Here is a 25,476-nt window from a genome sequence, read left to right as displayed (position 1 = left end):
GGCTAGTTTGAGTACAAAACGTATCCCGATGAATTTAATCTGTATTATAATTATTAATATTCAGTGCCACAGCAAGGAGTTTGACTGACAGCCAGTCATCCAATCATGACAATCGCTTAACAGGGAGCTGTGTGAGTCGTTGATTGATTCACGGTTTGCGCTGCTGCCGCTGCACAACATACTTCAGAGTTAGACAGAAACATGACAACCTTAACTTATTAGTTTATGTTTAACAGCTAACATTAAAACTTACAAATACGAGTCATCATGCCTCAAGTCAAGTTGAGTGTCAAGTCATTTATTTTTTTGTCCACTCACAAGTTACAAGTCCTCAAGCCCACATCTCTGCTGTAACTGTAACTCACTGTCTTATTCAGAGAGACGTTTTTAGTGCACCCGAGTTTGGGAAGTTTTTATAAGCCTGATGATGATGATTCTAATTCTGGAGAGAAGATTATCATTCGATATAAGTTATATTATAAACATCACCAAAATTGAGTTACAATGGTTTTCATCGGAACAACAACAGATCAAAGTAGGTTATTGAGTCTGAATATTGCCACCATAGTTAGATGTATAATAAGAGCTCCAGGCTCACTGTGTGTTAACTGCTTTGTGCTATTTTTAATTGAACATTTGTTTGGGAATCAAAAATAGTATCAGCTGACAAAATAAAGGCCTGAAGGTGGTTTTGTAGAGGGTCCTTATGTCTATATTTATATGTTAACATTTTAAATGTTGTACATACAAACATGCACAGAGAGCAGGAAGAACACTGGGTTACAGTAAAAGGGGCCAAGCAGCTAATTCTTCCATGGGCAAATCAATTTAATCTGCAAACAACAGATGTGACTGAAAATAAAAGACAGGCCAACAAGGAATTATATCGTTAAAAAAAACTTTTGCAGACGTATTTTGCGCAAGATTGTTTTTGTACTTTGATTTATTAATGCAAATCCATAATATTTCATACCTATACATAACTTATGGCCATGATGAATTTTTCAGGTTTAGAATCAATATTATGGCAATACAATGGAAAGAGGAATAGGGATGATGACGAGCGGACAATTGTAGACATGTAGACACCTGATCGCCTGCGTGGGGTCGCTCCTCGCCATCTTCTGCTCGATGGGAATCTGCTCCCATTTGAAGTGGAGACTCCAGTCAAATCCTGAAGAGAAAGAGAGCAAAATAAGAGATGAAATATCTTCTAAAGAAGAAGACAGAGAAGATTTGGTCTTGATTTGGTGGAACTGATTTCATACCCATTATGGCAACAAGTTCTTACAGAAATCCGTATTTAAAGTTCACTGCCGTTGAATGAAAACCTCACAAACTTTACTTACCAGATTGACTAATTCATCTAGCAATTTCTATCATGAGTTTAGAATGTTTGTGTCAGAGATGGTGATGTCATATGTGGAGGGAGTTTGAGATACAGGGCTTTTCCCCAACTGCTGTCAGCGGTGTGTTATCAGCCGTTACTGTACATGATTTGTGTGTTGTGTCCTGACCTCCTCTCAAGTCAGCGGAGGCAGCCAGATAGGCGAAGTTATCCAGGCTGATGACGTCAATGATGGGGCTGACCACTCGCGTATGGTCCTGCATGGGAGGAGGAGGACACGCAGACACATTACCATCGAGACATGACTGAACATTTGGAACGTATGCCTACCATACACTAGAAGACTCGGAAAAGACTTTGAAAAGACTAAAGTGTGAGTGAAATGGTCGTCATGATGTCAACTTTAGTGTAGACTAGATCAGGGGTCATCAACGTTTTTTTAAACCAAGGACCCCGTAAGTTGCATCTTAAACTGGGCCTACAATAACATGTAGGGCAGCCTAGCTTTTATACATAGCATTTTTAGTACATAGAATACTAAGCTATTAAAATAATAATTTTTGGCATGATTTTATAAATAATGTAATATTAAAGGTGCTTTAAGCGATGTTGGGTGACGGCACTTCTTGTTGACGTTCAAAGTATTTTCAAACAAAACGAGGCTAGCTCGCCCCTCCCTTCTCCTCATCCCGTCCCCTCCCCCTCCCTTCCGTGCTTCCGCGCACTAACCCCCCAAACCCCCACCCCCAAATCCTTCTTCTTGGTTATTGGCTGGAACGCTGGAACTCTATTTGTTATGTTTGGTGGTGCAGGTTGGCACAGTTTGTTTTTGTTGCAGTTTGTGGAGCCTGGGCTGTCTACAGAGACCGCGTTTTTTTTTTTACAGTGTGTTCAGGGGACAGGCAGCTAGCCCATAGTGAGGAGATGTTTGCTGTATGTGACAAAAAATATTGTAGCTTAAAAAAATCGCTTAGAGCACCTTTAAACATACATGTGGCACAGTGAATCCTTTGGAATTACCTGTATCTGTGGATGGCTACCTTACCTATAGACAGGAAGCCTATCATCACGGTGTTTTCACAAATAAGCTGATTTATATTTGTTAATAATATGTTGGATTCATGTTAAGACATTTTAAATTTAGAAAAAAATTTCAAAAATGAATAATTTGGAGGCCCCCCTGCAGTCACTCTGAGGCCCCCCTCGGGGCAGGTTTAAGTCAGTATTTTAATGCATTTTTATATATCATAATCCATTACATTTCACTCACAGCGGTGTTTGGCGGAAAGAATTTCAACATCAAACGGTCACATTTATCCATGATACGGTGTTTCTATGTAAACCAGATTGTTAAATACCTCGACAGCCTTTATGTTTCTGAATAATTAGGACGGGAACTTACAGCCCCCTACTAATAACAGATGAATTGCAGAGAAGGGATTTATGGCACAGCGTTAATTACTACCAGGGTGCATGGAACGGGGAAACAGTCTGAGAGAGGTTAAACTCCTGTAGAAACACATTTCAATGAAATGAAGCATTGCATTTCATCTTTCTTTTAATTAGGCATGGAAGTTATTAAATCCAGCCAAAGAGGTGGTTATGTCAGAAAAAAGAGAGAAGCATGTTGGATTTCTATCTCAAAGGTTTATTTCCAAAAGGTGTAAAAAATAACCTCTAACTCTGTGATTTATCCCCCCTATAGCATTAATAAGCAGTATGGAAACACTTAATAAATGCAAGCAAATGTAATGCCTGTAACTATAACCGCTCTTGTGATGCATCTATAATAATAATAATAAACTTTATTTCTAAAGCACTTTTCTTAACAAGGTTACAAAGTGCTTTCCAGAAAATCTGTAACTAATGTTTAAACAGATAAGTAATGTTTGATATCATAATATAACACAGCTGTAATCATATAATATATGTCGTCATGATTTATTTAAACACATTTATAAACTGTTAAACCCATCTGTGAAAGATTTGTACGAATATGTTCATACACATTGACTGATGCTTCATAGGAGGAGCTATTGTTCATAGATACGTTAATAAACACTTAAAATGTCCTCATATCTGCTTACAACTACATTACAGTGTGTTATGAAACTTTAATTGAAGGTTTATATACTGCTCATAAATGCTAACTGGCGGGGTTAAAATAAAAAGTGACTGGACATATTTATGTTGTTCTAGTAGTTCTTGATTTTCTGTGCTTTTATAATGTTTCTCAGTGCTGCATCTCTTTTAATCTCGTCTTCATGAAGAGCACAAACCGAAACGTGTTGGTCTCACAAGAAATGTGTTCCTAATACTACGAGTGTTGCTGGAGTTTTGACCTCTTCCCAGTAACAGAAAAATTAGCAACCCTGGGCGCCCCGATAGCTCAGTCGGTAGAGCGTGCGCCCATATATAGAGGTTTAGTCCTCGACGCAGCAGGCCCGGGTTCGACTCCGACCTGCGGCCCTTTGCTGCATGTCATCCCCCCCTCTCTCTCCCCTTTCATGTCTTCAGCTGTCCTGTCAATAAAGGCCTAAAAGTGCCCCAAAAATAAAATTAGCAAGCCAAAATCTGAACTTAGTCCTCCCGCTGTTGTTGCATTGGATGGGAATGATAATACATAAAAATAATTATACAATACATACAAATTCTGACCTAGGGATTTAAAAAATAAGGTGCCACAAAACTTTATCTTGAACATTTCAATAAGACAAGAATCTTCCTCAGGATCTTGTGAAAGTTCAGCAAAGCAATTGCGTTTTCTTTGTGTGTGTCAAGAAAATAAATCAATATGTGTCACTGTAATGAACATTAAATGTCACCTCGAGCACTGTGGCGCGATAAATTAGTCTCCCACTGGAATATGTGACACAAAAAAACAGGTTTAATGATTGATTTATTGCCTGTTCTGATAAGGAGAAATGATTACTGGTAACAGCCCACCTCCCTCTTTCTAGTGAACTGGAACAGCCATACACGTAAGTTCAAAGTGGAATTTAACCCTTCCCTTTTCCTGAGTTGTGTGGTGTTGTAAGTTTGTAGTGCCATTTGTGTTATATTATGGAACATTAGAATAAAAAACAGAATAGACTGCTTGTATTGTTCAGAACATAAGCACCTCTGAATTCTTCCCACAGTTCATAGCGGACAGATAAACTCTGAACTTTTAAACTACCTCCTGCTGGAGAAATAACATGGAGCTTAAAGTAAACAGTGCAGAAGAGAACTGTTGATTCCTGATAGCATGCGTTTGTGCATGAGTGTTGTCTGCAGTGGTGGTCTGGTGGAAGAAGTATTCAGATCCTGAACTTAAGTAAAAGTACTATTACCAGACTGTAAATTCACTCTGCTACAAGTAAAAGTCCTGCATTAAAAATGTTCTTTAAGTAAAAGTATGTAGGTATCATCAGGAAAATACATACATTTTAGAAACTGGAAACGATCCAAACACTTAATCATATCAGCTGGACTTGTAGGCCGTTATACTGTTGGCTAGTTTAATTTATAATAAAACATCATATTTTATAAACTACATGTGTTTTGCGTGAAAAAATCTTAATTTGTAAAGTAACTAAAGCTGTCAGATGAATGTAGTGGAGTAAAAAAGTACAATATTTCTCTCTGAAATGTACAGTAGAATTAGAAAGTGGCATGGAAAAAAAAGACTCAAGTAAAGTACAAGTACCTCAAATTTGTTCTTCCACCACTTGTTATCTGCCTCTATATGTGAATGTGTGTCTGTGCCAACAGTGCAGTTTGCCCACGAGGCATCTGTATGTGTCCGTGTAGCCGAACAGCTTAGCATCGGGACAATCCGACTGACTGTTTCCAATTAGAGCTGTCCCTTTCCGCTCAGAGGTTGAACTCGTTGTGAACTTTGTGTTCATTGCACCAAAGAGTGTGTGTGTGTGTGTGTGTGTGTGTGTGTGTGTGTGTGTGTGTGTGTGTGTGTGTGGGGGGGATTTGCTAATGCATGAAGAGGCTGCACTTCCAAAATGGATGTCACCAATTATCTCTCAATATCTCGACCCTCTTTTCCCCTACTTGTTCTCTCGTTCTGCGTCTGAATTTATTACAGTGCCAGTGTGCTGTTGTTTTGTCCCTCACATCTGGTTGCCTTTGATAAAGCTGAAATTTAAGCTCATCATTCTACTGTATGTCAATTTGGGAGAGTGAATCGATTTACCAGACACAGAACAGAAAAATGGAACTGTAGAATAGAATAAAAAGCTTTACCCGACATAACTGGAAATGTGTTTTGTGCACACTGAATTCCACAGTTTCCAAATGTCATTTGGCGTGGGGAGATCTCTATTTCTTTGCTTCATCGCCCAGTAATGTCAAAGCGGTCTCTGAGCAAGAGACCAACAAGAGAATACAGTGTCTAGCTTGGGCTAAAAGGTCAAGACTTTTTTTTTTTTTTTGTGTGCTTTGAATCATGTTCTCTACTGTACATGCTTAATGCTCATACACTTTTTAGAGATATTGTGTTGTTTGTGGTATTTTAACTTCACAAAAACATGGCTGTACCAAAGGCCGTCTATCAGCAGTGATTGTTCGAGCGCATGTCGGAGAACAGCGCGGAGGATAACTAGCCATTTGAGATTGCGTGTGTGCGTCCTTGAGAACTGTAAGTCGTATAACTTATGTTGTCAGTTCATTTAAATTATTGTTATTGTATTAGTCTATAGCTCTTGCAAATTTAAATTAAGTTAACTGGTGATTTTTGTTGTTTGTGTTCTCCACCTGCGAGCTAAATTGCACGTGGCTGTTGATTCGATATAATAGCGATTGCTGAACGCCCTTGCTCGCGTTTCTTTTTATTTTAGGTGCATTATTTACATGCTGAAGTAGTTACACTGCATTAAGATAATGTAATTAATAGTGGGTTTATTGTTATTATTTGCTATATATAATTCCTATGCATTGTGTATGGTAGCCTTTACAATGTTATTTATTTCTTTGCAGAACCACACACACACACACACACACACACACACACACACACACACACACACATACATACACACACACACACACACACACACACACACACACACACACACACACACACACACACACACACACACACACACACACACACACACGTTTGTACTGTTGCTTGTTGTCTCCGTCCGTGTTTTAAGAGAGCAGAAGGGCATCATATAACCAGTTAGGATACATTATTAGCTACTTATCAGGAGTATAACTGCGGTAGCTATATTTATTCAGCTCATTACAATTATTCTCCGCGGTCTAAAAAAGGTAATGACTTTTAAGAATGTATTAAATGTCACCCCAACCTGGAGAGTGTGTGTATGATAGGCTTACATCTCTAATCCCCCCAACATCTGTGAGTGGAGAGGTCTACTTAATTGCTATGTAAATTTGAGTGCTTTTATTTGCTGCTCTGAATTAACAAATGAAAGGTGTCATTATGTTGCATTACTGAACATGGGCGGCGATCCTTCATCAGTATTCCTGCTCTCAGAGGCCTTCATCAACCCAGGGCCGTGGTCTGGGGAAGACTAATCAATCCAGGACGGGGTGCAGCCGGACCGGGCCAGAGCTGCTGAATTATCACTGAGCCCGGCGCTCTCATGACTGCCAGACTGAAAGATTGTAATGCAAGCTGGATGAGTCATAGCTGCCAAGAGTCAAGGCTGTACAGTAGAGACTTCTGAATATGAGTTTTGTTACATGCAGAGTTTTTGAATTAGAGTTTTTTTTGGGGGGGTTATTGTCTGGTGTACTTTCTGAACAAAACAGCAGACTTCTGTCCTTCAGCAAAGTACAAATGCATTCTTTATTCTTTTCAAGGAATAGTTGAACATTTTGGGAGATGTACTGGCTTTCTTGCTGAGAGGTAGATGAGAAGATCGCTCCCACTCTCATGTCTGTACACTAAATATGAAGCTACAGTCAAGAGACTCTAGACAAGAGCTTAGCATAAAGACTCTGGGGGAAACAGCTAGTCTGGCTCTGTCCAAAGTTGACAAAATAGACCTACCAGCACATCCAAAGCTCACTTATTAAGTGTAAAAACAGCAATTTCGAGAGAAATAATCCAACACATAATCATGTGTAAAACTGCAAATCATAATTTTAGCACTTTAGGGTTTTGTACACATGAAACAACTAAAATATAATGTGTTAATTATTGAGCTTTAAAGGTGCTGGTGGGAAAATAGTGTTAGCTTCCCTCTGTTTCCAGTCTGTATGCTAAGCTAAGCAGCTGCTGGTTTTAGATACCTGATTGACCGTACGTGAGCGTGGTATCAATCTTCTCAGCAAACCCTCCTCGAAAGAGTGACTAAATGTAGTTCTCAGAACGTCAAAAGATCTAATTAAAAGGCAACATATTTTCTGTGCGTTGACAGGATTGGAGAAGCTGCTAAACAGCAGAGGAGGAAGAGGAGAAAACGTAGACAAGATAGCTCAATGTTTGTGAATAAAGTTGTGAATAAATAGCATAGGTGAATCTAGGCAGTTGAGCCAGACGCAGCGCTTCCTTTAAACCAAGGGAGTGGATGAAAATGTGAGGCACACTGGGAGCTCTGGCAGCTCTGTCTGAGTGTCAGACCTTAGTGGGAGGACACATGAGGGAAGAAGTGATTACTTAGGAAAATATGAAATGAAATCGCTCCTGCTGCAGAGTTGCAAAGTTTTTTTTTTGGGGGGGGGGGGAGCTGCTGTGCTGATTAGAGCCCAGTCACAGGTTAGTAATGTCAGGGGAGGAAAGAGACAGCCAGAAAACAGCCTATTACTCATTAGCGAGTGATGAAGGTTCCCATAGCTACATCTCCCTTTATCATAACACCAGACATGTCTCATGTCTTGGTCAGTGCAAGCGCTCATCTCTGCAGACAATTAGGTGTCTCTAAATCATATATTTACATGCGGTGTGCGCGTTGCTTGTGTGACTTTGTGGAAGTGAGACAGAAAAGCCGACAGAAACGGTGAGGGCTCACAGCCCAAATGCAATTTAAGGTTCACATGAAAATACCATGAACATTGAAAATGCAATGAAAAAAATCCCCCTGATAATGAAAAGTGTCTGTTTTCGCATTTAATCCCGTTTAATCCCGCACATTTTTTTGAATTGCGAAACATTCATGCGTGAATGTGATTGCTACATTTAATTTGGAGGATGCGGTGAAAGGGGGAGAATCTTCCCACTGCATGTTTTAGATTAGAAAATGTATCCAGCATGCAGCCTGAAGCAAGAAGAAACGCTGTCACCATGCACAACAACACAAACCACCACAGAAAAAACACAAAACAGACCACCTAGTGCAGTAAAACCCTCAGGTGGAAAACAGATTGTTTGAAAATAAGGCTTCATGCTCTTTCCAGCAGTGGCAAGGGCTGGAACTAACGATTATTTTTATTGTTGATTAATCTGTCGATTATTGTCAGAAAATGGTGAAAAATGTCGATCACTGTTTTCCAAAGCCCAAGATGACATCCTCAAATTCTTGTTTTGTCTACAACTAACAGATATACAGTTTACTGTCAGAGGAGTGAAGAAACTACAAAATATTCACATTTAACAAGCTGGAATCAGAGTTTTTTTCATAAAACATGACTCAAGCCGATTAATGGATTATGAAAATAGTTGCCGATTAATTTAATAGTTGACAACTAATTGATTAATCTTTGCAGCGCTAAAGTGGAGTGTGATTTGTATAGTCTATATCCACGATGTTCCACTTCCGGGATTGCTCCGGTGCCGCTGGAAATTCCGCCAGATTTCACTCTTTTCGGCCGGATGTCAGTTACCTTCCACTTTCTTTGTGTTGTAATTCTAAACTCCGTGTGGACTATGGTTAACTGCGCCTCAGATCTCAGATTCTAGCTAGACTATCTGTCCAGTCTGAGTTTTCTGTTGCACGACTAAAACAACTTTTGAACGTACACGTTCCACCAAAACAAGTTCCTTCCTGAGGCTATTTAGCAGCGGCACCATCATTGTGTCCGGGGCTTGTGACTGGTTTAAAGAAATGCCAATAAACCAGCGCATGTTTTTCTCCTATCCCAGAATGCTATGTGGGCTAGCCAGATGTTCATGTAATGGCTACAAATGACTAAGTAAGCATTGGTGGTTCAGTGGTAGAATTCTCGCCTGCCACGCGGGAGGCCCGGGTTCGATTCCCGGCCAATGCAACATTGTTTTGGGTGGCTGTGACTCAGAGATAGAGTAGTTCAGCCCTCAACCACAAGTTCCTTCCCGAGTGTATTTTACAGTGGTGCAGTGGCTCCGTCCGGCGTTTAGCACCGCCCGAGACGAGTGTGATTGGTTTAAAGAAATGCCAATAAACCACAGCATGTTTTTCTCCCATCCCAGAATGCTGTGTGGACTAGCATATAGGTATATTATGACTTCAATCTGAAGAACAACAAATTGAGTTTTTATTCAACAATATGCAATGCCAACGTATTACATCACAGCCAATAAAATCTACCCTGAATAGGAGCAAAATCCCCTGAAGCGTTATATCACATCACAGGGCCAGAAAAAGCAACTGTTCCACCTCCAAACTGTGTTGCGTGTGTATGTGACTGCTCTGTGTGTGTGTGTGTGTGTGTGTGTGTGTGTGTGTGTGTGTGTGTGTGTGTGTGTGTGTGTGCGTGCGTGCGCGCTGCACGTATTAAGTGTCTAATTGGAGAGTGTGAATGACGGCAGACTGTGAGCCTGTGGGTCTGTACCTCCTTGACTCTCTGGATCATCGGCTGCAGCCAATCAGCGTTGACCTCGCAGTGGCTGTCCAAGAAGGTCAAGATGGAGGCCGACGCCGTGTTGGCGCCTCGCACACGTGATCGGATCAGACCTGAGGGAGAGCACAGGGAGAAAATGACACTGAAGTCCGACACCGGTCAAACATCTACAATTTGAGTAAATTGGATGCTGCTTCACTGCATGTAGGGATGTCAACATTTGTAAAGCCTAATGTTGCAAAGGGACTGCTGGCATGAAACTAAAGCACATTGGAGATCACTATTAAAAAGGTGCACTCCACTGATTTAACATATTCAATAGTTATAGTAAATTTACGTCAGAATGACTACTCCTCTACTCCATCTTCCGTGGCTCTTAAGGGATAGTTCGGATTTTTTAAAGTGGGTTTGTACAGGTACTTATCCATAGTCAGTGTATTACTAGTCAGTACGATATATTCAGAATATTTTCCCCATTTTTACCTTCCCGTCAGACAGCCCTTTCCGACGGGGAATTGAACGTCATCGCCTTTATCTATGCTCTCTTCAAAGCCACTGGACTCCTTTAATAAAAACAGTCATTTTATTTTTCAGAACACAGGAGTTGCCGGTTTACCGCTGCCTCGATCTGTTAGTTTGTTTGTGTTATGTGTAAAATTTTGTCAAAGGAGTCCGGTGGCTTTGAAGAGAGCATAGATAACGGCATGAGCGGCAGTAAAAATATTCTAAATATAGCGTACACTTAAACTGATATTGATTTTTTTTAGGTAGCTAATATATGTTTAGCTGCTGCCCCCATCAACAGCAGTACATGTACTGGTACAGGTAATACACTGACCTCACACAACCCCACTTCAGAATATCAGTACTATGCCTTACATGTCGGATGTGCTTTTTTAGTATTTGACCTGGCCCATATTCACTTTTTGACCATTCTTTTTATAAACCATCCTTTGCAAGTCCCCTAACCTTATAAAAGTACAATACTTAATGACTGGACTCAATTTAAAAGGGGAAAAAAGCACTTTTATCAAGTATTGATTAATGCAGCTGCCCTTCTCTGCCTCGCCTACTTCTACTACAGTAGATTTTTTTGTTATGTCCTTTGTTTTCTAACAATGCCTTTCAAAAGCAACAAGTCAACAGGTGTGCTTCAGCTATGGATTGCATGTATAGGTGGGGAGAATGATTGCAAAAGTAAAGTTGTTTTTTTTCCCCGGATGGCGGCATTGCATAGTCTGCTGAGGCAACTGTTGACAGAAAAATGTGTCTCTCTTCTACAATGGATTTCTCCTTGTTTTAGTATTGGACATCATTGCAAAACAGAAAGCTGCTGATCTTTGATTACAAACTCCATTTAAACTGCATTCAAAAGGTTTTCACAGGTCACATGGTCTCCATTTTTCCTGCAAGAAGATAAAGAAAAATATACTCTACCAAACAGCACAGTGCAGAAATGCAAAATTAGGCTTTAATCAGTGTCAATTTCCATTCCATTTAAGTTCTAAACAAGTTGAAGACCTTTTCTCATTAAATAATTGGAGGGAATGCTCTGCATTTCTGGGATATTAATGTTTAACTGTTAGGTTGAAAAGCTTCTACAGAACTAAAAGAATTTTGAGATGGGGCCGGTTAATTGGATGCGTCTGAAGTAGATACCTGAATGTGTCCCGCTTTTTGCTAACCACTTTAAATTGCTTGTGAGAAAAAAAAAGTGTTAATGTGAAGCCGGAGAGTTCAATCTATTTTAAAAGACACCAAGTTGAGAACAGAATCGCTACAGGCGGTGGAGGAATAGCAATAAAGGTGTCTTTCTTCGGCCATTTGCATTTAACACGAGCAAGTGTGGAGGAGGTAAATTGTCTTTTTTTCTGCAGCATCTACAGTAAACTAAATAGGTGCATCTCATCATCTGAAGAGTTTTGTTCCAAATTCAAAGGTCATTTAAATAACAAGCCTGTGAAATTGTTGGTGTGAAAGTGTTGGTGTTTCTCGGGGTGGTGATGGCGCAGTGGATATGACACGTGCCACGTGGTGTGGGAGATTTGGGTTCAATTCCCACTGCGATACATCAACCAATGTGTCCCTGAGCAAGACACTTAACCCCTAGTTGCTCAAGAGGCGTGTGACATCTGACAAATATATATATATAGCAATTGCAAGTCGCTTTGGATAAAAGTGTCCGCTAAATGTAAAGATAAGTTTTTTTAAGGGCAAAAAGCAGCCTTGAATTCTAACTTTTAGCTAATTATTTGTATTATATATTTTATCTGTAGTAAACCTGGATGAGTAGGTCATGTTTCTCAGATGAATTTAGCTTTTCCTTTTTTCCACCTTGAACAGTTTGCAGCATCAGCAGGGGTGAGGGAAAAAAATCTATTTATTTGTGCTATGTAGAAATATGAGTTGTAGGGAAGGAGTGATTATTTTTCTACTTTTTTTAAATCAAAGTCCTCAGAGATGCACTTAAGATGTGCATGTTACATCACTTAAGAGATGTAACATGGCAGTTCTATCTCAAACAGCCTTAAAAAACGAGCTCATCCAATACATAGCTAACAGAATAAACAGGATTTAACAGACTCTGGTAGGAAAGAGCTTGGCTCAGTGCTGCTCACTCAGTTTGGTAATAAAGCAGTACACATAAAAGGCTTGATATATAACCAGCATTACAGAACAATAAAAGAATAGTTTCAAAGTGCCTTTTTCTAAACCTTTGCCTAAAGCAAGCGTAATCAACTACATTTTCCAAGGGCCAGAAGTTTTCTAAGCAGACACTGTGGGGGCCAGAAAATAAACTGATGCATACCTACTAAGCCCATCATTGTTTGATATTTTCCCTTTCTTACTAAATTCACGTTTTTTTTATTTATGAGTGTATTATATTAATTATGTATGAGTGTGAACAGACTCCTAAAAAACACGGAAGAAATCCATAATGATAACTAGATAAGATACTTAAACTAGAAAATGCTCTCAGATCTCCGCCATGGAGGCAGTTCACCGAGGAGTGATGGTTAAAATCGATGATTACAGAAACGTCTGCAGTGGAGGTGAAAAACACTCGGAGAGCCTGGAGCAAAAAGTTGATGAACACTGGCTTAAAGGATGAGGCTTGCAACCTTCAATATTTTTCTTATTGACAATAAATCCCATGAAAAGACCGAAACTAACAATGTGTTTGTTTGCCTCTCAATGCTTTCTCACTCCCCTGTTTGTGGCTCTGAGCTCCAAGCTAACCTTAAAAAACAGGTCAAGAATAAATCGTTTTATTGTCAGGAAAAGGCTCGGTAATATTCTAATGCAACTGAACACTGTAGTTTTAAATTTTTTTTTTACTCAACCCGGACTATTGTTAGCCATGGATTTGGTTCTCTGGCAACTAATTACAGCAGCAGGATGGTTTATGTGGGATTGAGTGAAAATAAATTACAGTGCCCCTGATCATTGTAATAAAGGAAAATGTCACCCAGTGCAGCAGTAGGGCTCATTGATGCATTTTAATAGGTTTTGGACAATAAAGGAGCTCTATGGCACAGAGGAATACATTATTTAGGCTTTGACTACACAGAAAATACCTATTATTAAGATCAAGAAATTGTTGGTTTTGGTCTTTTCATTGGACTTGTTGAAAATAAGAAAAATACAGACCATCAGCAGACTAACCCTTTAACTGGGAAAGGAGTTTAATTTGGACACTTCATTCATGTGCTCCTCTGGTCACCTGGCAAAATGACCTTACTGAAAACATCAATCCTACATTCATTCTTTAGTACTTCGAAAGTTGCTAAAAAGTTGCTGTTAAAATCTACTAATGATTAATGAATAGTTTCAGTCATTTCTCAAGCTAAAAATGACAAACATTTGCTGTTTCCAGCTTGTCCAATGTGAGCATTTGCTGCCTCTCTGTGTTTTTATAATATTTCTTTAATAGAATTCTCTTTTGTCATGTTGGTCAGACAGAACAACATTTGAAGACCTCACTTTGTGCTCTGGGACATTGTGATAGGCTTTTTTTTATTTTTTTAAAGGCTTTATCGACTAAACTACGGAAGTACATTGAATTCACAAAAGAAAAAGAAACAATTAGCCAGCTTATCTCGTAATTATGAGTTACTATCTCATAATTCACGAGAAAAGATAAGATCTTGTAATTATGAGAAAAGTTAAGGTATATCATCGCTAACCTAGGCTATAGGATAAAAGAGCGGGCAAGGATGGCGCTATCACATTTAATCTGGTTTTATTTCCTTCTCGGTATGAGACACTGGGAAATATTAATGTTACTTAATGTGGATGGCATTATATTTACTTCAAGATCCCTCCATTTTGAGTTGATTAAGTTATCGTCTTTCATCCAATTCCTTGTAATTTGCTTAATCATTGCTAACCCAATTACTAGGAACAGGTGAGAGTCTCTTTTCAATCCCTTCTGGTATTTTCCCCAGTATTAAGATTGGTGGGTCTCTATTTATAGAAATATCAAATATTTTTTTAAGTTTTAAGTTTTTTTAATAACATTTTCCCAGAAACCACTTATAACCTTGCATGACCAAAATATATGACTGTGGTTTGCCATCTCTTTATTTTTTATTTATATTTTAGGTGTTATTTCCTTCTCGGTACGAGACACTGGGAAATATTAATACTACTTAATGTGGATGGCATTAATATGAGTATGTCAACCCTGCGCAAATGAAAGCAGATAAAATGCATCATTGGTTAGGGACGATTTATAACTATACCTCAACTATTAGTTAGCTACTTAGATCTTTTTCTAGTAATTATGAGATAGTAATTCTTAATTACGAGATAAAAGGTGTCTAACTTTTTTTCTTTACTTTTGTGAATGCAATGTGCTTCCGTGCTAAACAATTAACGGACTGCATGCAAAAAACAAACAGGTTAATCAGTAACGAAGAAGATAATCATTAGGTGTAGCCAATACTATTCTTCACCTTATGTGGGTGACAATAATAATAAATATAACAAATCAAAACCTTTTAAAAGATCTAAAGGTTGTCAGACGTTGGATGTGAGATATTTATTGGTTTAGTAATATTCCACAGTTCCCATCGTATAACAACAGAAGCCTGCCTCCCCATGCTTGTTTGTTGTAACTGTCGGTACATTTACTGTAATGCTTCAGTGCTCGATGATCTCAGGCAGCAATTTGACGCCATTAAAGGAGAGAAAGTCAATGATGCCTGACGGTGTGAAACCATCAAAGTGCTCATATTATGATTTTTGGCTATTTCCCTTTTTTGTGCATGTTATAGGTTTACAAAGTGAAAAAGCCCAAAGTCCACCCCAAAGGGACTTACCATCTCCAACAGAAAACACTGTTCACAAACTGCTCCAAACAGCTCTATTGTAGTCCAGCCTTTACTTCAGAGACAAACGTGGTCACTTTGTAACACACGTTATAATGCTCGCCTAGCTGCTAGCGTGGCACGCCCTCATACTCTGCTTCTGACTGGCTAGTAGTCCTTACCTAGCTACTGCGCATGTGCGACTCCCAACAAAGACTGAACAGAAGTGCGATGTCTCACTCTGTAGCTAAAACAGAGAGCTCAACACACAGGGTGAAAAGAGGAGCTGCAGCAATGTGTAGTACAACAAAAATATGGTGTTTTTTTGGAACTTAAACCATGTAAACCTATTCTGATATAACCTCTAAATACAATTATGAACTTGAAAATGAGCATAATATGAGCACTTTTAGAGCTGTGTAAAGTAAAATCAACTCTAAAAGTCACAGGGACTTTGTCTTTTATGTGTGTTGATATAATCTCTGTATTTCTTGGGTCATCCAGTTAACCCACTAGTGATTATTCTACATTTTCACCTAACAATATATATATATATATATATATATATATATATATATATATATATATATATATATATAGATAACAAACAGACATGAAGACATGGATTAGGAGCCTATTTTACAGTAAACTTGAGCTTCATCAGGCTTGTGTATCACCTGGGATGCCAGTTGGGATCCGCCTGCCTAAATTCAATATGCTTATGTTTTGTCAGCATGTGCTTCGTAAGCCCAAACAAAGTCTTCAGCCTGCAGAGAGAGAGCAGCAACACAGGAAGCAACCTGAATAAGAGGGATTATCATTAAGACATCTAAACAAATCAGCAACGCTGCTTCTTTTGGCTTTTACTTTGGCTGAACTTTCTTGTTTTCTAGGTCGAGGATTTAATCTAATTCAGGGATTAACTTCATTCAATTCAGAAACATGTGGGTGATGAAACATTGGGTGTTTTTTTTAATATGGGGATGAAATTGAGAAACCTTTATGGAGTTGATCCAAATTCATTTCTCATGACAGGTTTATGCACCTGTCCACAGGACGTGACAGGTGCATAATAGGACTTTGGGTCATTTGTGTTGATTATGGCTCTTATTGAGGCTTTACAGTCTGGTTACGTTTTTGTTACTGCCGTGCTGAAATTATTAGACGATTGATTTATTTACTTAAAAAATAATCTAACAGATTTTGAGTTTATTTATCCGGCAAGAATGCCATACGGCTTCTCAAGCGTGAAGATTTGCAGCTTTTCTCATTTTTGATTTTTGATTGTACATTTAATACTTTGAGGTCACGTTCAGACAGAATGGGCTCTTAGAACTTGTGATGGGTATTTTCCACTATTCTCTCATATTTTATTCTCAAATCAATCAATTGTTAAAATGAAAAAAGAAAAAACGACAGAGTAATAAATCATTTAAATGACTGTTAGTTGCCACTTTGGTAACTTCACTGAAACTGTATTACTTTGTCTAATTTTTATTTTAAGTCATGTTATTTTACTTTATCTGATTATTGTAATGAATGATGCTGTGCTAATAAACATGCCTTTTTTTTCCCTATATTTTTCTTTATTTAGGATGCTATGATAATTATACCTTCATGTTGGATTGCTTACAGTTTTTTTACAACTGCTTACACACAAAATCTTTACATGTCACATGATTTTTGAAACCTCTCACTCAAAGAGCAAAACTACACACCAAATCTCCAAAACCATATGCTATTTCTCAGCCTTTCACTCAGTTTTCAATTGCATAAAACACAAAAAAAAAAGATTACTTTCACTCTAGGACATTGTATGAAAATGTAGATATACTGTAAGCCTATGAAAGAGAGCTTTAGATTTAGAACAACAATGTGTAGATGGTATATCCAAAGATTTACTATTATGCTTCATTTTGATGAGGTGTTTAGGTTTCATTATGAAGGAGATATGAGGCATTTTTGCATTTTGTGTGTGCAGTTTTGGGCATTGTATGTAGAGTATTAAAAAAAGGAGACATAGCTTGAAAACGTGTGTAAGCAGTACAGCACCTTTATGCTGTACCATCTCTTTTACATTAAGACAGTTTGCCTCAGCCCTCCACATCCACCCAGTCCCTCCACACTCACCCTCTCTCCTGGCGTTCCTCAGGCAGCGCACTTTGGGGATCTGAGAAAGCAGCTGGCAGTCCTCAGCTGGAGGAGGAGAGCACAGGAGATGGGATGTTATGGTGGAAGCAGAACACACACTGAGAAACACATACCTCCTCATCGCCTCGTCTCACACTCTGTCACTCACAAACACACCATGCTGCCACATGTATGTGGACTGAGTGCTTGTACTTAAACACACATAAACAGTCACACAAGGAGATAGTTACACAGATACACACGCTCAGTACAAACCACGCTCACACCACAGTATAAGATGACCTAACACAAGCACAACATCCATTAGTGCTCCATCACAGTCCTGCAAATAATCGGAAACACACATAAACTCAAAAAGCAGTTCAGAGTGACTGAGTGTTCAAACAAAAGAGCTTCATTTCCCTGGATTTCATTCAAATTCTTTTTTCCATAAACACATCAAGCAAGCAGCTAGCTCATTCCCATCATCCACTCCCTTTTTCTACATGAGCAATCTCTGGCGCAGACCTTTTGTTGATGTGTACGGATGGACATCATCACACACACACTCACACACACACACACACACACACACACACACACACAACACACACACACACACACACACACTTGAGAGGATTAGAATTAGCAGCAGAGAGTGAGTGTGACCTTGCTGAGGGATTGTGGGTAGATCAAGCAGACCCTCTCCCTGGCAGCGATACAGCCATATGCTGTTAGAAATAAGCATGACAAGTTGTAATCCTCCGTAATTAAATGTGCTGTGTACAAACCTGTTTGTTTGCATTTACGCTGTCATATCACAGGGGACGTGTGAGTGAGTGCAGGAGTGTATTAGTACTTTAGTGGCGCTCATAAAGAGGGGACAGCTGGTGTGTGTGTGTGTGTGTGTGTGTGTGTGTGTGTGTGTGCGTGTGTGTGTGTGTGTGTGTGTGTGAAGCACTCAGGGAAAGAGTAGAAAGTCATAGGTCTAACTCACTAAGCAGATGTTGCATACTTGTAGCCAGATTTTATGCGTGTGTATGTGTGTATGTGTGCTTGTGTGTGTGTGTGTGTGTGTGTGTGTGTGTGTGTGTGTTTGCATACATTATACAGTTACATGCATATAACTGTAAATGAAGGATCAATTAAAATGCCAGACTCCATACAAAAATTATACAAATTGAGGTTTTTTGTCAATGGGAGGTCCTGTCCCATAATGCAGTGCAGAATGGAAATAAAATAGCTTCTTTCAGCTGAAGAAAACTTAGCTACGTCAATAAACAAATTCTACAATTTCTTCGTATGAATTTGCTAAATTTAATTTTTTTTTTAATTAGCATTATTAGTCATTATTATGGAGTTTGACTGGTGTAATTTGGGCCACAGCGTGCATGATTTCCTGTCATTACAACACGGTAAAGGCCGTTCATTTCTTGTACACTAATTTACCAAAACACACAGTGTTTGTCTTGTCTCGCTGCTATTGGAGCCACATGTTGTCGTCTGGACTCACACTAAAGATCACTGTCCTACACTGAGGACGGTGTCCTTATGATAGGATTACACTCCTGTTGACCGACAACCCCCACCACCTCCTCCAGGCGTCTGCCTGCCAGGTCACATCTACTAACCAATCAGGTCGCACTCTCACTGCCTCAGCTGACTGCCTGTCTAACTCTCTGACTTACAGACATCTACATATTCTATTATGTCTTGCTAGTTATTTGTCTGAATATACATGAATGTGCTTTAAAAAGTACAATGGACAACAAATACAGTACATTACAAAATGTATTGAGAAAATATGTTTTTGTAATTTGGGTGAACTGACCCTTTTAGTTTCTCAACACTAAGATGTACTAACCGGATATTGAATCAAGACTGTAAGATCAATGATTTACTGTATAGCCATATTAAAAATCAGACCTTGAAAAGTAACATTTGTTAAGGTTCGACAGTGTGGGAATCCATCTTCATTTAAATATTAAAATCTTCTCCAGCATACCATGTTTTATTTCTCAAATTATGTCAGCTATTTTACCTTCATCAGGGTACTATCAAGTTGTTTCTGTATCTTTATTTACAACCCATCGATTAGTTGTGTGACTTCAAAAATCCCTATAACATATGTTTGGTTTTAGTAGGGATTTGTTGACTATATGACTAATTGATGGACTGTAGAAACCAGGGGAAAAAAAAACTTTATAAAAGCAAAATAAGCCAAAATCCTTTGGGATATAAAGCCTGGTATGTTGGAACAGAGCTGACACCTCACTGTGTGTGATCCCTAAGAAAAAACAAAACATGTTCAGTTAACATCATGCAGTGATTTGAGGTTTTAGAGAACATGCTCAACCTCCTGCCTTCAAACCGCAACTTAAACAGCCGTTTTATTTTACTTTTCTGAGCAGGGATTACTGAGACTTTAAATAAACTGAGACTAAATATAACACAGCATTAGAAAGTGGCAACGCAGGAAGACCGCATGGAAGAGAGAGCAGGAGGAAACAGAACAGTCGGGTTATTTTCTTCAGTCAGACGGAGTCAAAACTAAAAGCCACAAACCGGAATCAAAGTGAAACATTTCACCTGATAATTATAGCTGCTCCGCAGCGATGGTCGGGGCCGAGCATTTTAAACTCCCAGGGAAGGTGTCCAATTTTGTATAAGATGTGACATCGTGACTGTTAAGCTTTGAACTCGCAATCTTCAGATCCAAAGGCAAACATTGATCTCAGCGAGCTATTATCCAGATGATGACTCCTATACCTATTTGGCCTATATTTTATTGAGTCAGCCTGTGTTGACTCAATAACATAACTTTCCTAAACTGGAACTGGACTGATTGTTAATCAGAATCTGGTGTGTTAATGCAGACACACATTAAAAATATGCAGGGTGGTTGTCCACAGCACAATGCCTGACTAGATATGTGTATGATCATCTTGCAATACCAGGCGCTCGAACTCAGAACCTTTGAGGATGTAGGCAGTTTCTGATCTCAGGGAGCTATTACCCGGGTGATGGCACAAGTGGAATCGCAACACCTTGTAGACAAGGAGCAGGACTGTGTGAAAATGCTGAATTTTAAACTGCTGTAAAAAAAAAAATTTCTCATTAGAAAATTCTGAGAAATTGTGTACTTGGTTAAGACAACATAGAGATGCCTGTAATTTATTTTAACAAAGATCAATAAATGCCAAACTGATGTTTAAAGATGCTCTATTTTGCATTGACTGCAATGCGTAGATGAGGACACAATTCAATTTTTGTGATCTTTGGATTATGAAATTTTTCCATGAACATCAAACATTTAATTTGGAAGAAATTGCAGGATTTGTTTATACTACTGTGTGCAGTAAAATGTTTTAATGCACTGTGGGCTCAATTTATGATTAATCGAAAATCTGAATACTCTTTTTGTCGAGAACAGTCTGGATATAAAGTTGCAACAAAAATGTGGGAGGAAATAAGTTTAAGAAGTTTTGCAGTTTTTACAACAAGTAGAGTGATGGACTTGCCACTAGGTAAAAGCAGAATACAGTTTCTGCTCTATTGGGACTACAGTAAGTCGCAACGTTGTAGCGTGTACGGTTGATATGTTGTGGATTTTTAAAGTTTAGTCAAGTGTTTAATCATGTGTCTGTGCCAAATCTTAGATGCCAAAGTAACTAGTAACTAAAGCTGACAGATTAATGTAGTGGAGTAAAAAGTACAATATTTCTCTCTGAAATGTAGTGGAGCAGAAGTAGAGAGTGGCATGAAAAGAAAAGACTCAACTAAAGTACCTCAAATGTGTACTTAAGTACAGTACTTGTGTAAATGTACTTAATTACATTCCACCACTACAGTTCAACAGGGGTTCAGGTAAACCGCAGCACAGAGAGAACAAACAAGGCATTAGTGAGCTAACAGAGCTGCCGCTGAGACATTAGTGTTAAGATGTCTGGCCAGCTCTGACACCTCAGTGTGTCTCCATGTGTGTGTGCACATAGAGCTTGTGTGTATGTGCCAGTGCCTGAGTCCACAGTGAATGTAGGTCACTGTGCTGTTCCCACAGACAGCAGATGCATGCGGTGGTAATTACAAAAAGCGCTGTGAACAGTGTAAAGCATGAACTCATGTAATTCTTCTGCCTCGTGCTGACAAAGGGGAATAATTTTTCAAAAGTGGTTATCCTCTAATTTCACAGTCCCGGTCAGCTACATAACAAAACACAACCTGCACTTTGTGGTGCTATTAACTAATTTATTTTCTAAATATCAAGGTCAATTGGACTACTAATTCACTTTTTACATAAAAACTAAGCAGGTTCTCATGGTGGTAGCAGCTCCAGCTCAGCCGAATCAAAATTAGGTTTATTGCCAAGTAAGTACTTACAAGGAATTTGCCTTGGTAGTTAGTGCCTACATATATAACAAACACACACATTAAACATTAATATGAAATAAACAATAAATAGAGAAACAAATTTATACAACATAGCTGTTTAACATAAGAAAAAAGAGGCTGAATGGATTGAGTGCAGAACGTGCAAGAAATATATAGTATGTACAATGGATTTCATTTCTGCTTTAGCTGTGTAGTTGACGTATTTTCAGCATAGCAGCATCACTGATCATCAGTGAGCAAATCCTCACGAAGCTCTCACCTCCCGATTCAGTTTCAGATTTTCTGTGATACCAGACATCAATGTGACTCATCTTCAAAGCCACTCCTGTCTCTTGATATTATCCTCGCCCTACATTTTCCTATTGTTTGCTGGAACATTCCTTTGACATTTGCATCACACATATTTAAAAAAAAAAAAAAAAAAAAGCTTAACACCTGGCACTTGGGGCCCAACCAGGATTTTAGAAATAAAGAAGTGAAGGGTCTAAATTCCCTCAGTGCCCCCAAATCATTTTTTGACAATCCACCTGTCTGTCAAACTGTAAAATTCATTTTTCACATCTGATTTACTAATTTTCTAAACTATTTTGTTATACTGTACTTTCTGGAAATGTATCTCCCTACATGATGGTCTAAATACTGTTCTAAAGCCTTCTCCAAACTGCCAGGCCTATAGGTCTGGTGGAGATATTCTAATTCCTTTATTTTGTTCAATTTAATACATGTTCTAACTATAAACAGTAAAATAAGAAGATATCAAGCAAAAAAAAACCACATCTGAATCAGCCTTAAACCTGCAATAAAAGAAACAAGCTGTAAAGACAACACTGACATATCAACTTTTAAGTTGATATGGCAAACTTATTTGCAAGCTCATCCAGCAGACATGGGAAAACTTCCTGATAAATGCAAGTCTAATATTCACTCAACTAACTCCTGAGGGACCTATCTGGCTCTTAAGCAGCTAAATGCTCCACTATGTTCACTAGCTAGCTGCTAACTTTGTCTGGCTGCTGTTTGGCAGTGTGCAGGTACTGTACAGTGTTTTTGTTTTTGACTTTTTCCACTGGAAACAGCTGGCAGTTATGGCTAAAAAAGGGAGCAGAAAGAGTGAACCAAAACAGTAAAGTTCTCACAAAATCAAAACAATGAGCTGTAAGACACTAAAACGCTCCTCAAGTACCCAGAAACAATACAGAAGACAAACCCAGTGTGCTGCTCAATGGCAGCTACACCTTGTGGCACAGCTGTCATCAGAAATAAAAAACAACAACCTGAAACTCACGGTCAGAGCTGAAGTCATCTATCAAGATTATTTCTTGAATCAGGGACGGAGGACTTCGCATCAGGACACTGAGAGGGAGAAAAAGAGAGATGGGGATGAGAAAACATGAGTGAGTGTCGTCGTTCCGGACTAATCGGGCCGTTTGCGTTCGACCTCGTTACCTTTTGATGGTGCGAAGGAGAGTAGAGCGAGCCTCATTGTGGAAAGTGATGATGATACTGGTGGAGGGAAGGTCCGTGTCATAATTCAGAGACGCACACCTACGGGGAGAAGAATTTATCACACATTCATCTCTTTACAATTCACATGTATGCGTTAAATTGGCACATCCGGCCCTTGGACACACACATACTGGGCAGCTGTTATTAGCAGCGGTGTCTTGTGGAGTTGCCTCAGCATTTGTTCCTGTTGTGACATGGAAATAGCTGGTTGCCTGGTAACAATTGTATAAATTTCTGAACCTCTGCTACCTGTTGCCAGGGGCTTTCAGGCCAAGTCAGAAGACATTCAGATGAACCATCCCACGCCACCTTCTGTTATTGTAAACCCATTCACAGTTTGCTTACAGCAACAAAATAATTGTTCATTTGTTTCTTGCCTCATACTAAAGAAAAAAGGTTAAAGTCATTATAACAACTTTGTATGATGCGTCCATTTGCTTTATTTGTAGTCTATATTTTCACGATGTTCCACTTCTGGGATTGCTCTCGTTCTGCCAGATTGACTCTTTTCGGATGTCCGTTTTCGGATGTCCCGTTACCTTTTGCTTTCTTTGAGTTGTAATTCTAAACTCCGGTGGATTTCTGAGGACTATGGTTAACTGCTCCTCAGATCTCTGCAGGGTAAATCCAGACAGCTAGCTAGACTATCTGTCCAATCTGACTTTTCTCTCGCACGACTAAAACAACTTTTGAACGTACACGTTCCACCAAAACAAGTTCCTTCCCGAGGCTATTTAGCAGCTATTTCCGCTAGGCGCCTAGCGCCGCCCAACACGATTGTGACCAGAGCGCGTTTTTCTCCCATCCCGGATTTCTGTGTGAACTAGCCAGGTCTGGCAATGTGAGACTACTTTATTTGTGACTGCATACTGGTATGTACTGATCAAGACATGATGCCATTTAAAATTATATTCATATTCGATTTATTTGGTTTTATAGTGTTTTTTATTCTGCTCTGCTTACGACTCATATTTGTTCTTGTATTATTTCTCAGTATTATATTACATATTATACAACAGGTTGTTACTGTAACAGAGCATGCACACTCAGCCAACCTCCTCTGCTTGTATACATACAGATTCAATAAAAGTTCATTATAGGTTGAGTGCCATTTAGCAATATTTGTCAGCTACTGTACAAAGGAGGTCGGTCAATCCTACTTTATGTGAGTCTTCTAAAGCGATATGAGATCACTGATGGGCTAAATATTCTGCTACAGGTACAGAGATACAGCAGGAAAACAGCAGTATTGTTTTCTATGTAAAGAGGAACAAACTGACCCTAACCAACAAGGACTTTATGTGCATCCCGTATACACTGCAAAAGAGGTTGTTGAATGCTTGAAATTAGAACACAAACTAATATGACACTCCATTGCAGCAGTACATATAATAAATGTCACTTACATGTATAGCAAGCAATACTAGTCACAAAGTGTCTTTTTAGGTTGTTGTTTTTTTAGTTAACCAAATACTAGGCCAACCTAAAGTCAAAAAATATAAATAAAATTGAGCTTGAAGGTTCAGTCTTGATCTTGGAAACAGAAACTTGACCAAAACAAAGAAATGAACACAAGGTCCAGCTTTTTCTGAGCAACTCCATCCGCTGAGGAAGCGCGTAACACGTTATTTGGAATGTGTGTCGTGTTCATTTTTGTTCAAAATAAGCAAAAAATCGTTAAAACGACACAAAAAGTTACAAGCAGGAATGTCACATACTTGTAGAGTCATTAAAAGATTGTGTCTTTGTGGCTGGGTTAGCTCAGTTGGTAGAGCAGGCTCACATATATAGAGGTTTACTCCTTGACACAGCAGCAGCGGGTTCAACTCCGACCTGCGGCCCTTTGCTGCATGTCGTTCCCCCCTCTCTCTCCCCTTTCATGTCTTCATCTGTCCTGTGGAACTAAAGGCCTAAAATGCCCCCAAAAATAGTTGTGTCTTTATCCAAATCCCTCACAAATAGACCCACAATCTTTTTTTATATTTTTCACATGAGACACCTCTATTATAACATATTTTCTCATCATGTGGTGAGGAAGTCATTTCATCATCCACTGTTTGAAACCAG

General features: G+C 39.0%; 1 protein-coding gene and 1 non-coding gene across 2 annotated transcripts in view; one reads left to right on the top strand and one right to left on the bottom strand.

The window, feature by feature from the left end:
- Nucleotides 1–25,476, bottom strand: part of galnt16 (UDP-N-acetyl-alpha-D-galactosamine:polypeptide N-acetylgalactosaminyltransferase 16) — a 56,078-nt gene that overhangs the window by 17,401 nt on the left and 13,201 nt on the right. The window contains exons 3-8 of the mRNA XM_031310009.2: nucleotides 23,350–23,448; nucleotides 23,189–23,256; nucleotides 17,512–17,577; nucleotides 10,061–10,182; nucleotides 1,518–1,605; nucleotides 1,090–1,174 (exon numbers count right to left, since the gene is read on the bottom strand). Coding sequence (XP_031165869.1) covers nucleotides 1,090–1,174; nucleotides 1,518–1,605; nucleotides 10,061–10,182; nucleotides 17,512–17,577; nucleotides 23,189–23,256; nucleotides 23,350–23,448 — 528 coding nt within the window. The remainder of the gene's footprint in view (nucleotides 1–1,089; nucleotides 1,175–1,517; nucleotides 1,606–10,060; nucleotides 10,183–17,511; nucleotides 17,578–23,188; nucleotides 23,257–23,349; nucleotides 23,449–25,476) is intronic.
- On the top strand, nucleotides 9,447–9,517 carry trnag-gcc. The gene has a single exon. It is a non-coding gene; the product is annotated as a tRNA-Gly (tRNA).

Source organism: Sander lucioperca, chromosome 18 (assembly GCF_008315115.2).
Source record: "Sander lucioperca isolate FBNREF2018 chromosome 18, SLUC_FBN_1.2, whole genome shotgun sequence".
NCBI classification, from domain to species: domain Eukaryota; kingdom Metazoa; phylum Chordata; class Actinopteri; order Perciformes; family Percidae; genus Sander; species Sander lucioperca.
Note: the sequence above shows the minus strand (reverse complement) of the source record. Positions and strands in the feature narration are given on the sequence as shown.